General features: G+C 34.8%; 3 protein-coding genes across 6 annotated transcripts in view; 2 read left to right on the plus strand and 1 right to left on the minus strand.

Moving 5' to 3' along the window:
• Window positions 1-2,397, plus strand: part of LOC119840780 (E3 ubiquitin-protein ligase lubel-like) — a 15,217-nt gene extending 12,820 nt beyond the window's left edge. The window contains exons 17-21 of one of the 4 annotated variants that reach the window (XR_005288328.1): window positions 261-412; window positions 1,049-1,244; window positions 1,340-1,482; window positions 1,754-2,112; window positions 2,259-2,397. Coding sequence is in view for 3 of the 4 variants with exons in the window: in XM_038367529.1 (XP_038223457.1) it covers window positions 261-412; window positions 1,049-1,244; window positions 1,340-1,482; window positions 1,754-1,922; window positions 2,259-2,288 (690 nt within the window). In the remaining variant the exon portion in view is untranslated. Of the gene's footprint in view, window positions 1-260; window positions 413-1,048; window positions 1,245-1,339; window positions 1,483-1,753; window positions 2,113-2,258 lie in introns of those variants that run through there. The other 3 variants (XM_038367537.1, XM_038367529.1, XM_038367546.1) reach the window with 3 other exon arrangements.
• A 46-nt stretch (window positions 2,398-2,443) lies between these two features.
• On the minus strand, window positions 2,444-5,747 carry LOC119840803 (pre-mRNA-splicing factor CWC25 homolog). The gene is made up of 4 exons (XM_038367559.1): window positions 5,328-5,747; window positions 5,003-5,215; window positions 4,316-4,603; window positions 2,444-3,412 (listed from the first exon to the last, which is right to left on the minus strand). Exons 1-4 carry the CDS (start codon window positions 5,343-5,345, stop codon window positions 2,504-2,506), a joined length of 1,428 nt encoding a protein of 475 aa, XP_038223487.1. The 5' UTR covers window positions 5,346-5,747; the 3' UTR covers window positions 2,444-2,503.
• Window positions 5,748-12,200: 6,453 nt separating this feature from the next.
• LOC119830398 (Krueppel homolog 1-like) lies at window positions 12,201-14,538 on the plus strand. The gene is made up of 2 exons (XM_038353406.1): window positions 12,201-12,354; window positions 13,023-14,538. Exons 1-2 carry the CDS (start codon window positions 12,348-12,350, stop codon window positions 14,087-14,089), a joined length of 1,074 nt encoding a protein of 357 aa, XP_038209334.1. The 5' UTR covers window positions 12,201-12,347; the 3' UTR covers window positions 14,090-14,538.
• Window positions 14,539-16,891: the final 2,353 nt, after the last annotated feature.

Here is a 16,891-nt window from a genome sequence, read left to right on the forward strand (position 1 = left end):
TTAAAACGGTGAAGGAAAACATCGTGAGGAAACCGGCATGTCCAAGAATCAAAAGTTCAACGACATGTGACATCTGCCCACCCGCACTTGGCCAGCGTCGTGGATTATGGCCTGAACTCTCACAGAAGGCTTGTGTCCCAACAGTGGGAACATGTATGGGCTGATGATAATATTGTTACTTTGGTGGTTGAACACGCAAAATCCCTAAGGAGAGGGCCCTTTCTGGCTATATGTCTTGATACACTTCATAAATATTACAGTGGTCATCGAATCATGATGGTATGACGTGCGAACAATATGCCGCATGGCTTGAAGATAACGATCCTGAACGATCTATTGCTGCAGTCCAACAACATTTAAAAGAGAATGGTTTAGAATGCCCACGATGTCGTTTTAAATATTCACTTTCCAGGTAAATCTTCCTAAATACAATACAATAAAATGGTGAATGTGTCTATTTCTTTTTTATAAATTCATATATTTTTTGTGTAAGAAACATAATATGTTGTCAAATATTTATTTAGTTTACAATATAATGTCTTGTCCATTCCAACCGATCTGGTGGGTCGGTGGGCCGATATGGTCGGCACAACGCGGATTTTCACGGAGCCACCTGGCAACATGGTATTATGTCCAAAGTGTCCCTTATATCAAACTTGTATAGCAACTTCAACTTAGTATTTTGTAATGCCACCTCCAGGGAAAATACTCTTATTAAAATAAATAAAAAAATACTCTTCTAATATGGTAACACACAGATGATTTTACACAAAGAAAACATTCAAACTTTTATTGTATAAATCTATATATATAAAAGAAAGTGGTGTTAGTTATACTATTTATAACTCAAGATCGGATTAACCGATTTATCTGAAAATAACTTTAGAACCAGGAGACGGACATAGAAATTTTTATCCCGGAAATCTCACGGGATACAAATGGAACACACGTGAACAAGCGAGGAAAACTCCGGGCTATCTATCCGACTACGCGGGAAAAGCCGCAGGCGGAAATGTAGTTAAGTCTAAAAAAATCAATATTTTCGCAGAGGCGGATGTATGCATTTCACATGCACCCAGTGCAAATATGAATTTTGCTACGGTTGCGGTAAACCATTCATGATGGGAGCTCGATGTGGATTGAGTGAATATTGCGCTAAATTAGGTCTACATGCACATCATCCACGAAATTGTCTTTTCTATTTACGGGACAAAGAACCTCATGAGTTACAAACACTATTACAGGTAAGGAACATATGCGTAATGAGTAGGTATCAATATTATAAATTTAGTTATATAAAAAAAACATTTGTATCAAATGCTATGTTCTGTGATTACAGATGAATAATGTTACTTATGAAACAGAAGGACCACAAGGTAACAGTACAAGATGCCCTATACAACTACAGAGAGAGACACCTACCGGACTAATTGACACCACATGTGGTAGTGAAGTTTTACCTAAGCATGGTGGACTTTGCAAGTAAGAGCTTTTTAATTCTTTTATTTGAATTTTAAGTACAGAAAAAAAAGTTGTCTACCGAGTTATTTTTTTACACACTTTGTCATTATTCACACACAACTTATTACCTACACCCTTTATAACAATAACAAACATTAATGATAGCCGGTACTTGATACTTTTTGTCTTGCTAATAAAATGGGGTTAGACAATAATGGATATAGCATAGAATTTCATGCAATTGGGTTTAGGAAGACGCGAACGCGGCGGTGAGTAGAGCTTGTGTTTTCAGGAACCATTATTTGGAGTATCTGAGTCGGTTGGTGCGTAACAAGAAAATCGACCCGATGCCAATCTTGGGTGTAGACGATTTGGAAACACTAGTGCGCCGAGCAGCGTTGAGACCACCACCACGCCCCTACGGTTCATTAGATGGCCTCTACAAACGAGGCCTGATTGAGGTGTGTTTACGTCATATATTTTTACAGGATGCACTACGTGGAGTATTTGGCTGGCTTGGCGCGTACTCTTGACCCAATCCCTATAATGGAAGTGAGCGAGTTAGTGGCAGAGCTGCGTCGACGCGCACTGCCTTTACCAGAAAGGGGACCTTGGGATACAGATCCTATTTATGCTGGAATGTGCGCAGAGGTAAAACAAGAGAAAGATTTATTAAATATCAAGAATGTTATTTAAAAAATAACTGTTAAGCAGCAGACAGTGTAGCATTTATGTGCCTCAATTTATCATTGGTTAAAAAGAAGGAAATCTCAAATTGTATTATTTTTGTATTTCAGATTGTTAAGGAGAAGATTCCACTGGACTGAAAAAAAATACGAAAAGCAAAATATTTATATTCAAAAGAAGCATTGTTCAATCTTATTTATTTATATAAATCGTATCGCATTTGTCATCAACTTATTTTAAGTTCACCATATTTATACAATTTAACTATTGTGTGTATTTATTTGCGTAAGAATAATTTATAGTAGAAATGTAGAAACAATAAAATTATAAAAAATCATCAAATGATTTTTATTAATCATCTCCTAGCAAAATTTTCATTCATGTGTCGCTGATCCCTTTGAATATAATGTCTATTGGAGTGAATTCTACTTTCAAGGGAATCCGGTAAAGCGCGTGCTTCATTTCGTGATAAACCTCGTGACATAACACTCTTCTCGGCTGCTGAATTCTCAGCTAATTGAGCCGCAACACGCCTCCCTCTTTGTATTTCTCGTTCAGCACCCGCCGCAGCCATTTCTGCTAGTTTTGCTGCTTTTTCCTCTTCACTCAAACTAACCTTACTATTAATTTTTCTATCTTCCTTGATGCTATTTTGATAATGTGTGTGTTCATTTTTATGTTTACTTCTTTCATGATTGGAGTTTTTTGTTGTTCTACTTTCTCTTTTATAATCATCATCACCAACGATTTTCTTTTTTTCTTTTGAATATTTTTTCTCTTCCTTCTTACCATAATCTACATCTTGATCATACTTAGAGTGTTTTGAATAATGAGGCTGTTTTACATTTGAATCACAGGATTCTTGGCTGTTAATTTTATGATGTACTTTGTGTTTTTTCTTTGTGCTCAGATCATCATCACTAAAGCTACTTTTACGCTTAGAACTATTCTTATGACTTTTGCTTTCTTGGGATGATTCTTCATTATCAATTTCACATTTTTTATGTTTTTTAAGTTTCTTACTTCTACTCTTTCCTTCATCTTTTCTTTTGTCTTTACTCTTATGTTTCTTGCTCTTCTTCTTTTTTTTCTTTTTTGGCTCTTCTTCATCAGAAGAGCCATCCGATGAATCATCAGAATCAAGAAGTTTAACTAGATCGACTTTGCTTGAGCTTAGCGCATTTAATTTTGCAGCTAAAATATTATCTAAATCATTATCTGCCTTTTTAGTTTTCTTCTTTTTCTTTTGAGCCTTTTTTTGTTCCTGCAAATATAAGAAAAATAAATTAAAGGACACAATAATTGTGTATAATAATTGTATATAATTATTATATGTTTATATCAAACACTGTGAAGTAAAGAACAGTAAACCCAATTTATAGTTATTGTTGCCACACTTAACCACAAATGTTCTAAACTCTGCCAATTGATGTGATTAGGTATTCAAGGATGGTAGGGAGGAAGTTTATGTATAAATGAGACATTAATGATAATGATAGGCAATCACTTTTTTCAATTCATGTATTCATCAATCAGTAAAAATCAATAATACTTTTTGTGGAAGAAATAATATTGAAAATTATTTTATATTTAAATTAACTAAAATGTGTACTACATAAAGTTGCCGAGTTCATAATGAAATTATACACTTATGCACTTATTCATTCAAATTTTTTAAATAATAAGAAGAAATTTTCAACGTGCCATGTCCTTGTTTTCACGGAATGACTGAAGGTTTGTTGAACTCAAACTTAAACCTTTATGTGGATAATTGCAAAACTATATAAGTGAGAGCTGGATACTCAAGTGTTTTCTGTAGTCTTGCTTGCATTTGCTTTTTAATATATATTTAGACAAATACAAGCACTGAAATGAATTATTATTGCTCAGATAATAGTAATAAATAATAATAGAGATAAATATGTGTAATAGTGAAAAATATTAGAGTGGATTGTACAGTTGCTGTGGAATAGCATTGCCTCCGGCAATTCACATTAAATGCTAAGCTTCATGGAGGAGTTGGATTACTTAACACACACACACTACATTTACTGATTCTCACACAAAACAGAATCTTGTCAAAGTGCAGGAACAAGGTCAGAGAGAAAGCAGAGCATTATTATAATTAATAAGGCTATAAAAACAATAAGTACATTAAATCTCTTACTTGTTCCTGGCGTAATAACTCTGCTAGACGCTTCCTCTGTACAGGATTATTTAATAAAGCTGCTCGTGCTGCTCTTTCTCTTTCTTTTACCAGAAGTAAAGGATCTTCTCTAATTTTTCTGGCCAAATCAACTTGCACATCACTTGTAGATGACAACATACTAGATCCAACAACTCTTCGTGCCACTGCTGGAATTTCATTCTGTTCCGCTTTATCACCTTGATCAAAGCTCTTATCAATGGCTTTACCAAGGAGATAGTCTTCTTGTTGAACTTGCTTGTCAGGTTTCTAAAAATTATAAAATTAAAAAACCTTCACACACTGTGCTAGCAAAGAAAAAAAGATCATGCTGAACTTATAGTTTTAATAACATTGATTCTGTGACACTTATACTACAAAAAAAAATGTAATTGAGCAAGATCCTAGGACCAAAGCTCATATTTTATTATGAATAAAGTAATTCATGCTTTAAATGTACAGAAACCTGCTTGTTTTTATCAACAGCAAAATATCATGTTGAGGTTACAATGAGGTAGCATTATACAGATAGATCTTCAAATTGATTGTTCTATTTTATATTGTAGAAACTAGTAATTATGACTTTCAGACCACATCACCAGTCAGCAGCCAGACTGAGCTGAACCAGACACTAATACATTACATTAATACAATTTTAATTAAACGTACATTGTACATCCAATCCAAGCGATTATCTGAAGCATTATTTGTTGCCGAGGTATTTTTCCGGGCTAACTCATTGAGTTCATGGCGATCTCTCTCTTGGGCTCGCTCCTGCTGTAATTCTAGTATGCGTTTTTTCTCTTCTGCCGCTATTTGTTCAGCTTTCCAGACTCTTTCTTGATTTTTCATAGTATTTGGATGCCATGATTTTTTTGAATTCTGGAAGCATTTAAAATTTTGTTCGCATGCTATCAAATGAAATCATTATACCTTACATGATTGCAGTAGAAATATGTTATGATTGCAGTAGAAATATGTTAATAGTACTCACCAAGTCACCTCCACCCATTATTGCAATTTAGAGGTATTTACTTTGATTTGTAAACAAAGATTTTAATTAAATTTTTCTACAATATTTTAAGCGTATAAGTAAATACGAGAATTGAGTTCACATTTGTTATGACAGGACTACACACGACGCTTTATCGTCTCTTTTCTTATTTCAATTTTGTAATTTGTACCTATTTTAGTATAAGAAGACGAATAATTTACATTGGCAATTAACAGTTTTTTTTTTCTTCCTTTATGGCAATAAGTTTCAACTATTTGCCAATGTCAAGTTTATGAAGGTAGGGAAACAAATTTTATTTAAAGATTTAAGCATAACTATAATCAGAGAAAATTAACAGTTGAGATTCTTAATTCTCATTGATGACTAGTGTCATTTCTTGGCACAGATTAAGAACTAATTACTACAATTTTTGTGGCTACGTAGTACCCATAGATTATACACTTATATACTGGTACCTGTACTACTAATTACTCTGTGGGCTGGGCATAAATATAGACATAATATATCTATGCCCGACTTGGCATTGACAGGGTTGCCAACTTAAGGTTTTCCCCCAAATTAAGAGATTTTTAAACCCGAATATGGTATTCGAATTAATGTTTTTGACGTGACAACGTCTTAAATTAGGTTGCGGCTCGTAGTCACTCATGAAAAAGTGTAACGCCCGGTAACGTTACGATGAGTCACCGAACTATGATCGGTCCGCCGCGCGCGCAGTACTAGAGAATTAGGCGCATTGAATCGGCGCGTGCTTGTGTCTCTGTCTTTGTCTTTTTAGTAAACAAAATATATTTTCTATAGTTATAATTTCTGCAATTCTTATTTTCATTCAATTCCTTGTTCCTATTGTGCAATTTAATAATATTCATATCAATAAATATTCTACCGAGAAAAAGACGTTGTCACGTAAAATCTTCGCCCGTAAAACCGACTTTACAGGCAACCATTTTTTTTTTCTTTTATCTAAGAATATTTTTATTTTATATTATTTTAAATTGTCGTGTCTGTGTTTATGTTTTCTCTTTTTTCCTTCTTTACAATATTCAGTATTTTGCCTTTTTTGTTAGTTGCTGTATGTGTTCTTGTGTGTGTGGATAAATGTACATATGTATAGTATACATAATAATTGCAATACATAGACATAATATACAAACTAGGTGTAAGTTTATGTCTATATCTAAAAGCCTAAATATGCACATAAAAAAATGTACCAAAAATATTCCAAGGCATGGAAAACACAACCAGACTTTAAAGGTAAAGTTATTGATAAACGTTATAGGTAGTGTTATTTTTTAACTGCATTTATGATTGACCATGTGTTTTATGTAACATTAATATTTCTAGGTGAATTCTTCAGTATTGTTTCAAAGGGTTTTCGTTGGAACTTTAGGGAGAAAAGTTTTTGAGAATTGGAAAGACTGAGCATAGGCAATATCTATTGCTTAATTTCTGGTAAACCTTATGTCACAGATAGCTAAACAGTTACTACGTTTCTTCGATAAATTACGCGGTAACTATTACTATACAAACCCATGCTTGGACTATCATTTCCAAATATATGATAAATATATATACTAAGATTGAGCAGTAGCTCTATGAACTCTTAATATCAACTGTAAAATGCTTTGTAAAAAATAAAAATAGAGTCTTATTCAAATCGTGGACTAGGTACCTAATCTGAGAATCGAAGATATGTTTCATTCAAATAATCGCACGACATTCGTTTACTAAATAAAACAACGTTAATTTAGTTCGTCGTCGTCGTTAGTGCGTCTGTCGCCAGAATGGTCTGGTAATATTGAAAAAAATCACGCCAATCAACACATTTATTCGTTTGAAACACGATAGCTCCAAAAAAAAAAAATAGCTTAAACAGATTGTTTTGTTAATTTTAAATCTACTATGCGAAGATTAGTATTCAAAATGATTAGCTTATTTAACGTCGTTTTATGGTTTTTAACGATAAACTAAAATTAAAAAGTATTTTCTTCTTTTCGTCATTTACCATTTAGCATTGTGATTCATGCACTTTTGAATTTTCCTTTTTTTAATTACATATTTTATATAGCACTAGCTGTTCACCCTGGTTTCACCCGTGGTACATATATAGCTTTTGTCGCTCGGTATAACTGCAGCTTTCTAATGGTGAAATAATTTTTGAAATCGGTCCAGCCGTTCACGCGTGATGGCGTGACCAAGTGAAATAGGAATTCATTTTATATATGTAGATTATATTCCCCTAGTTACGTGCCGGGCTAAAGTCGCGTATACCACTGGCGAGGGTTTGTATTTGCTCTGGCGGTGATACTCGTGTTGGGAGCGCGGGAGGATCACGGCGAAGTTTTATTTTAGCACTAACATTCATTATGAGTACTTTTGCGCCGGTTTCAAGGTCTTATCTATCTACTAATGATTTATCGTAAAATTAATCACAATCGATTTAACCGATCCGTTAATATTTATAATTTCAAGATTTGTATAATATGATCATTTTTTGGTTTAAGTTTAACGATTATTTAATTTTTCCGATCTCAACTACATATTACAGATAATTTATGTTAAATGGGTCAAAGCGTGTAAACAACTTTATCCGCTGTGTAAAAAAGAAATAAAATTGAGTAAGGTAAATAGGTAAGCTTAATTTAATTAAACGTATCGAGTAAAATATCATAAATCTATCTTATTTTTTTCCTGAACGAAATACAAATATCAGGGCGGTCATTCACTTCTTTTGGCTGGCTGGATAATATCGAAGGTGGCGCATAGTATAGCTATGCCGGGTCAACGACTTCCTTACATAATTTCATTATAAAGGAATATAATATAAGTACTACATTATTGAAGGAATTGAAGATAAGGGTTGTACCTTGATCAATTTATCAAACTACAACGTATGTATATACATATTTTGAATGTATTTACAGTCTTATTCATAAAAATAGCCTATCGAAGGTTTTAAACAAACTTCAGTTAGTTGTTGTAAAATTGGTTATTCATAAATGTTCTATTTTGTACTCTACTTTCAATAGTAAGCCTTAAAATGTGCTAAATCTATATATATAAAAGAAATTGTGTTAGTTACACTATTTATAACTGAAGAACGGATTAACCAATTTGGCTGAAAATTTGTGCAGAGGTAGCTTGGACCCAGGAGACGGACATAGGATAGTTTTTATCCCGGAAATCCCACGGGAACGGGAACACGCGAGAAAAACCCCGGGTCTAAGTTTCCTGCGACTACGCGGGCATAGCCGCGGGCGGATAGCTAGTCTTTTTATAAAAAAGACCGCTCCTTCATAAATATGCCTGTCTAACCAGTCCCTAAAAGTGATCTGATCATAACTGCCAGCAGCAGACAGCCGTGCCGCGTCCTAATAATTCTATTATAAACCCGAGAGTTTGTAAAATTGGATTTGTATTGAATATGGGTGTAAACGTTTTTTCTTCTTTCACAAATAGCTACGAAACCAATGATCGGCAGTGACGTAGCACAAGTGCCAGAATACCATCAAAACTAAAGAATACTAGCTTTTTTAGCTGTTATAAAACTACTACGGTTAGTAAGCCGTGATGGTTGTTTGTTGCTTTTGAGGCAAACACAGCTGATCAAACTTGTATGAAATTTGGTACAGCATAGATAATAATATAATATAGATTAGCACACAAGCTACCCGGGCGCCATGCTAGCGATACCGCTAAAGAACTTTAGATTATAATCTAACCTACGAGATAAATTCGCGAATATGTAATGAAACAACATAAAATTAAAATTTAGAAAAATCCCGACTGTGTTGCCTGTCTTGAATTTGAAAATTGAAATAGTGTCTTTTACTACTTATAATTTGATATCCTACATATTTAGAAGAACTCTCGTAACCCCTCTTTTCCATCGGTTAATGATGTGTCATTGGATAGGTCTAGAGAAAGAAATTCTTAGTTGACGAGTTAATCGTATTAAAATAAAAAAAAACAAGTCATACTGCCTCATCTTGTAAAAAATCTACTCAGAAAAGTAGTTTTCAGTCTACGCGCGCGCAGGTGCAGGCGGAATGCTAGTAATTATAATTATAAATTATTAATCTATATTATGGCAGATTTGCCAACGTATCTTCAATTTTATTTATATTTGACTTCAATCAAATAGGTTATATTTACATGTTCGTTATAATATTATATTAATATTATAAAGTAATACTTATAGTCTAAGAACCCATATAAGGTACTCTTATCCCATCTGGTAATCATTTGACAATTTTTGTGAAATAATGTGATTTATAAATCAAAAGTATGATACCTAGCTTGTCTATCGAAAAATATTCATGGCTATTTTTGCATTAAATTAATGTTTAATCAATTTCATTTTCACCACGCTCACTCTTATTTTAACCAAGTAAATTTAGTATCAACAGATGGTTTTTACCGTAGAGCATATTATACCTTTTTTGACTTTATATTTTGTATAATAATTGTCCAATGGCACAAATTATAGCAAAGAATGGCAGGTAAAGATTACATCATACATTGTTGTTAAGACTTAATACATTGCTAGTTACACGCGCAAGGAACCCAAGGTGATACCAACGCGGCATTTGTCCGTGGCGTGGCTTGGTGCGGGTCAGTTGCGGTCGCGTTGAGGAAGGTTGAATCGGGCGCACGCGCCGCGAGGCCTCACTAACCGCGGTTTCTTACGTTCGCTGACCGTGCAGCGCGTGTCGACGTTTCGCCCCGCTCGCCGCACTCTGCACCCTCCGCTCGTCCGATCAGACACCCCCTCGCGCCGCGGACTCTCTTTGAAATATGAATTTTATTTTAGAGAACATTTTTCAATATGTATGTACCTACCCCAATTATTTGATATGGAAACCGATAACTAACCTGCCTCAATTACAACATGAAACCAAATGAAATCAAATCAACTAATACTCAATAATGTGTATAATCTTATCTTTCTATATTTATTCTTTTAGTTTAACTTATACTGATATAAAAATTATTGTTCATAGATAAACATCATATACATAAATAACATTTAGGTAATAGTATCGATCTTAGCGGACATTTTATATAACATAGGTAATGTTTTTACATTCAAACATAATCTTTTCCATACTCGTATCATTAAGGTTTTGCGCGTCCTTGAGTTATTTATACCACGCATAAGATTTCTTTCTCATGGTCGTGATATGACTTATATTCTTATCTAGAATAATATTATTAAAGGTATTACTTTTAATATTATTGATGAATTACAACTTGGTTATATAACAAATATAAAACTCCCATGACAGGTATGCACTACTCATACTTATCTTATATCTTTAAACGAGCAATTCTTGTATATATAAATATATATATATATAATATAATTGGAATCTCGGAATCGGCTCCAACGATTTTCATATAAAGGCTTTTAAATATAAACAAAAATGATTATTACTAGCTACTTGAATGCATAATAATATGTAATGTTATAATGATTATTTAAAGCGTTGGCTACGGTGATATTACAAATGGAACACTAAAGCACACCGAAGGCAAAATAGGTAGGTGCAATATAATAATATATAAAAAAAACCCACATCATAATTGTACATTATTAAAGTTTTTTGCACGTGTTGGTATGTAGCTGTGCATAGTGTAGTATGTAGGTATATTATAATTATTATTCTATTCTATAATCGCTTATTCTATAAACGTATCTATTAGCCATGAATTTTATACAGATATGTTATTTCTATGGCCCAATATTATGTAATGACCCTATAGCATAACACAATGGCTTATTTAGTTTAATTAAATTCAAATTCTTATACTGGTTACTACAATTAATATGTTTAACCTGTACATTAAATTAATGTAAGCCGAAAGTATACTATGAATATAACAATTAAAAGTGCTAATTGTGAATTTTCAGTACAACTGCATACATAATAAGTACTTAATAGTCCAAGCTATAAACGAACTACGCAGGTATTTTAATCAGGTAGACAAATATTTTTTAATACCAAGATATGCGGAATGAAATACCTACATTCATAAAAACAACATAATATTGAGTCTAGTTGTGTAAGCTATTGTGAATTGTCCTAGACAGATAAAATACAAGCATCATAAAGAGTGCGGGAGGAAGCGAGCCGGCCGACAAGTCACGCAAGCGCACTGCAGCCGAGAGTTCACACGCGTGTAGAAACCGCGGTGGGCCTCCACGTGTTCGAGTTCCCCTTCCGTCGCCGCCGCGCCCGCTCCCCGCTGCCCCTCCAACCTTCAACAAAGCCCGCGGTCGTCTATCGTACATACAGATGTTATATACGTATACAATATACATTTGCGTGGCATAAGTACTCAGTTATTATTGTTATTACAATTATGTTTGTTTATTTTATAATACAAAAAAATATTTTTAAATGCTTAAGGAATTTAAGAAATATTTTTTCAATATTAACTAGAATTGAACCTATTCTCATATAAAATACAGTTGAAAATTGATTTTAATGATATATAACATTTTTTTTAATTTAAATAGCAAACAAGGACTAGACTCTAGAGTCAATGCCGAACTTGCCTACTAACAGTCGGGGCTCTTCTCTTCAAAATTCATATTAAATCATCTATACCTATACACATAATATCAATACTCTAGCTTTATGCTTTTCCTATTTACTCTTCTACATTTGTATTGTTAAATTCAATTCTTAAGCAAGTTAATTAAAATGTTTGCTATTGAATTGATCGAAGATAATAATTTGTCATCAAGCGTAATAATACACAGAACACAGACGCATATATCAAGTATTAACAATTCAGAGATGTATGTGTGAGTGTTGTAGAGGAGAACGGAGGACACAAAACGAACGCGGTGGCTTTAGCTCGCGAATTCCGCATTCGGCCGTGGACCGTCAGTGGAACGCACGCTTGTTTCGTTGTTTGATACTCGATCACAACCTACGCCAACATTGACGCCATTGGACTATACATAAGATTATAAATTCAACATTTACTATGATAGGTGAGCATCTTCATCTTATAAGTTTTTATTTATTATTCGAATAATATTAATTGGTAATATCCAACGTGACGTAATTATTGAATAATTGTTTAATTTATTGTATTTTATTTGCAATATATTCACTAAAAATGTGTAAAGAATGATATTATAAACGTTTGAATATTAATTTTTAAATATGTCAATTGCTTTTATATTTCTCAGACATTTGATACGTTTATTACTTTATTCCAAAGAATTGTATTTAATCAACAATTTGGGTGTGGTTTAAATTGAGTCTTATGTTTTAAAATGTTCTATTTCCATTGAATTATATCCGAAATGGTAGGGAAAGTAATGGGAGTTACGGGGTGCGGGACGAAGGGTGGAATAAAGCGCGGATACGGGGTCGCTGGCCCAAACACGTGGAGGCGCACCGCGGTTTTGACGCGTCGAAACCGCGGTGCAGGCCTCCACGTGCCGGCAGAGGACATTCACTTCGCTTTACTCCGCGCGCCCCTTCACCTCCCTCCGAGCCCGCACTTGTGCATCCTGATATTCCTGATCGCATTTAACATCCACAACAAACACTATACTGTGGACGGTCGTTTATAATATTATTTAATTGTAAAAGTATTTGAAGTTATTTAATATGAGTGATGAATTGAATTGTGGTTTTTATTATTCTGCAGGTGAAGAAGAACGTGTTCATCAATGCCGAGAATGTGGTTTAACCCTATCCACTCGAAGCGCTTTAACAGCTCATTCACGTTCGCACCGAGTCGCTGCTGATGCTCACCGGTGCGACGTGTGTCACAAGACATTTGCTGTACCTGCTCGGCTCGTGCGCCATTACCGCACGCACACCGGAGAAAGACCTTTCGAATGCGAATATTGCCATAAAATGTTCAGTGTAAAGGAGAATCTTCAGGTCCATCGAAGAATACATACTAAGGAAAGGCCGTATCGATGCGGCGTATGCGGTGCAGCCTTTGAACATTCGGGAAAATTACATCGCCACGCACGCATTCATACTGGGGAACGACCACACGCTTGTCCGCATTGCCATAAGACTTTCATACAATCTGGACAATTAGTGATTCATTTACGAACGCATACAGGAGAAAAGCCCTATAGGTGTCCAGCACCCGGATGTGGCAAGGGATTCACTTGCTCCAAACAACTTAAAGTACACTCGCGTACACATACCGGAGAGCGGCCCTACACGTGCGAAATATGTTTGCGAGATTTTGGGTATAATCATGTTTTGAAATTGCACCGCTTCCAACATTTTGGCGAACGCTGTTACCGCTGCACAGTATGTGATGGTACTTTTAATACTAAAAAACAAATGGAAGCACATATTTATAAGGAACACGGCGCTGATTCCGCCCAAGGAACTAACTCTCAAACGTCAGCACCGCTAGTGAATGGAAATGTGATGTGTGATATAGTAGAAGCGGCTTTACAACAGTTGCCACCCACACCACCGAGCTCGCCGCCATCCCCTCCGGGCTCTACAGCTACATCGAGCACAAACACTTTGTCAACCGTTGTACCACCGAATGCGTTTTCGCCAACTCCGTCGCCTTCACCATCGCCCCCCGCAGATCCAGTGGTTTATCATCATTTTACGCTAGCGCCTTCATCTCTCCCACCACGAAAACGTAAACTTATTCCGCATATAGAAGAACCCGTACCGATAGTTCGTCATACGTCAGTGATACAATTTGCTCCTGCAGCTGCAGAATCATCATAGCAATATTAAGCTTTAATGGATAGTTTAATTTTAGTTCAATAATGCTTATTTTAAATTCAAAGGCTGTTTTTGACTGCATGGTTATTAGTATTAGTCGTAATTATTTGTATTAGGGCGTAAGGTTAAATTTTACTAGATAATAATATGTATTATTGAGCAAGGTACTGATCCTTATTTTGGCATAATAAAAACCCGCCATAATGTTTGCATTGAAAAGACTAATTAAATATTACAATGCATTTGTGTCATTTTTAAGTATATTGTAATTTAGTTCTTATTATTAGTATGTTAGTGTCAATATTTCAGGTTTAGCAAGCCACTAAAATTATCTAATTTATAGTATGATATTTATATTATGCTTCTTTAATCTTATTCTTCATTCACATTTCATGTATCTGTTACATTTGGTATGCAATTATTACTTTAAATAAAGGCTGCATTGCTTAATTTTTCGTTAATTTTTATTTCGTAACCAAAAATATTCTGCCAATTTACGTTTCTATATAATGTAAATTGTCAGCGTTATAATGGTTCAATAGATATGATAAGAAAATCTACACGTACTATCTTAATCGATACACCGACCAAATTCGAATGGTCATAAAAAGCGGCTGCACCAAACATCAAGCTAACCTTTCACAGGTTGTAGTATTCACATCTGAGTACCTAGCTATTATGGCTTTAGATTTGGTGGGTGAGTGCAACCATTTTTCTCCATTTTCTCGAAAACTACTGATCACAAAAATTTAAATATTGAACACACAATTACATGAATTTACACACTAAATATTTGATAATGAAAGTTTGAAAAATTCTGCACTGGCTCCGGGGGAAGACACACATAAAAGTGATGTAATTATTAAAATAAATCACAAAAGTTTAATTATTCTATTTTACCTACGTAGTTATTGTTTTAGGTAAAAGCTTATCAAACTACCTGGCCCTTATACAGATAGAAGAACGATAATAATTTAAAATTATACAAATCTAAATTTAATTCGGGTCATTACTATTCTATCGGAGTCAAAACATAAAATTATTTGATGATATGATACTATTCGGAGACCTGAATTGTTCGGTTCACTATTCCCCAGTCCTTTCCTTTATTTCAGCGTCAATTCTTAGACCTTTCCTTATGCCTTCTCGCTAAATATTTGCTGAATAGTTAATTCGAAGCTTTAAAAAAAAAGAAAAACTTAAATCGGTTCTCCGTGTCGAAAGTTCTATGATAATAAAGCCAACCAAAAAAATTTACGATTGCATCAATAACCTCCTCCTTTTTTTGAAGTTGGCTAAAAACATAGTAGTCCCTACAATAACTACTAGTTTTCATAAAGATGGAGGTATTTTTTTTATGTCATAGCTGGCAACTGAGCTGGTGGTTCGCCTGATGGTTAACGATCACCACCGCCCAAGAACATTCGCAGAGGCTCAGACCTCTGAGAATGCGCTGCCCGCTTTTAAGGGATAAGGGATAAGGAAAGGATTGATGACTGGAAAGAAGGAATGGACTGGGAAGGGCTAGGAGAAGGAAATAAGGCCTCCGGCTCCTCCACTCACCGTACCAAACACAAATAGCAAGCTATTATTTCACGCCGGTTTTCTGTGGGGGTGTGGTACTTCCCCGGTGCGAGCTGGCCCAATTTCTGCCGAAGCGTGCTCGACTACCACAATAGAAAATGCGTTGCGTTCAGTCCAAATGACGTCGTTGGTCTATTATATTATCTAATATATAAAATTATCGTTAAAAATATTCCTTATATTCCTTCATACCATACTCCTCCGCAACGACTCGAAACCCGCATTATATATATATGTATATATCATCATCATCAGCCCATATATGTTCCCACAGCTGGGAAACAGGCCTCCTATGAGGTTTACGGCCATAATGCACCACGGTGTTTTCCTTCACCGTTTTAAGCAGTGGTGTTGTTATCCACATGTGTAGATAAATTGAAAAATCTTACTGTATATTGAATATATTGGGTGAAATAACATAAGTAACGAAGCAGACATGTAAAAAAATGTGTCTGTTTGTTATACACACTAAGATAAGCGTTCCGGAACTACTGGTGGTATCGGTGTGACCGCGCATAATACTCATCCCCATCAATTTGCCCTTTTAGTTAAGGCGCACACAGCTAGCTCCCTGTTACTATATAATATGCCGTGACTGTAAAGTCACGGGGGCAAACTCTTGAAGCCGCTGGAATTTACCTGATAACCATCTGAATTTCTCATGGTCACATTTATGTTGCTTTTGCGAGGGTTGGCAACTCTTCCAATCTTTATTAATTGGATCCTGAAATAAAAACCCAAACAAAAACTTAGTTTATAAAAACATTTCTTTTATTTTCTTTGCAATATCGAAATGTAAATGTAATGTTCATTCAGTGAACGCTTAGACTCTGCCGGAATTTCAAGAAGGTGGGCAGAGCCATATAAAGCGGAATTTAACAAAGACAGAGTCGTCACCTGTGTTCTTGACTCCGAACTCCAGCTGCTGTTTTTTTACCATTAGGTGGCACTTTTTTCAGAGTTCTGCAAATGAAACTCATTTCAATTCGAATACGATGATTTATATATTTTTTTTAATATTGCTTAATATCTATATTATTATCCATTTTTATGTTTAACTATTTGTTACTATTTCTATGGCAGGGAGCCTTATTTCTATTATTTTTACAATATGGCGATTACAGCTTGCCTGTGCTCATGTAGAAACATGATTTTCGTTTCATATTGTAAATTATCTTATTTTTCATCTATCTCCTGTAAGTGCGTTGAGTCGAGTTCTAT

This window comes from Zerene cesonia, chromosome 1, assembly GCF_012273895.1.
Source record: "Zerene cesonia ecotype Mississippi chromosome 1, Zerene_cesonia_1.1, whole genome shotgun sequence".
NCBI lineage: Eukaryota > Metazoa > Arthropoda > Insecta > Lepidoptera > Pieridae > Zerene > Zerene cesonia.

What these genes read in the sequence shown, in the direction of transcription:
- LOC119840803 (XM_038367559.1), bottom strand. An exon ending in GCTTGGATTGGATGTACAAT is followed by an intron (nt 4,604 to 5,002) that starts GTACGTTTAATT and finishes TATAATTTTTAG; the next exon opens with AAACCTGACAAGCAAGTTCA. An exon ending in AGTTATTACGCCAGGAACAA is followed by an intron (nt 3,413 to 4,315) that starts GTAAGAGATTTA and finishes TTATATTTGCAG; the next exon opens with GAACAAAAAAAGGCTCAAAA.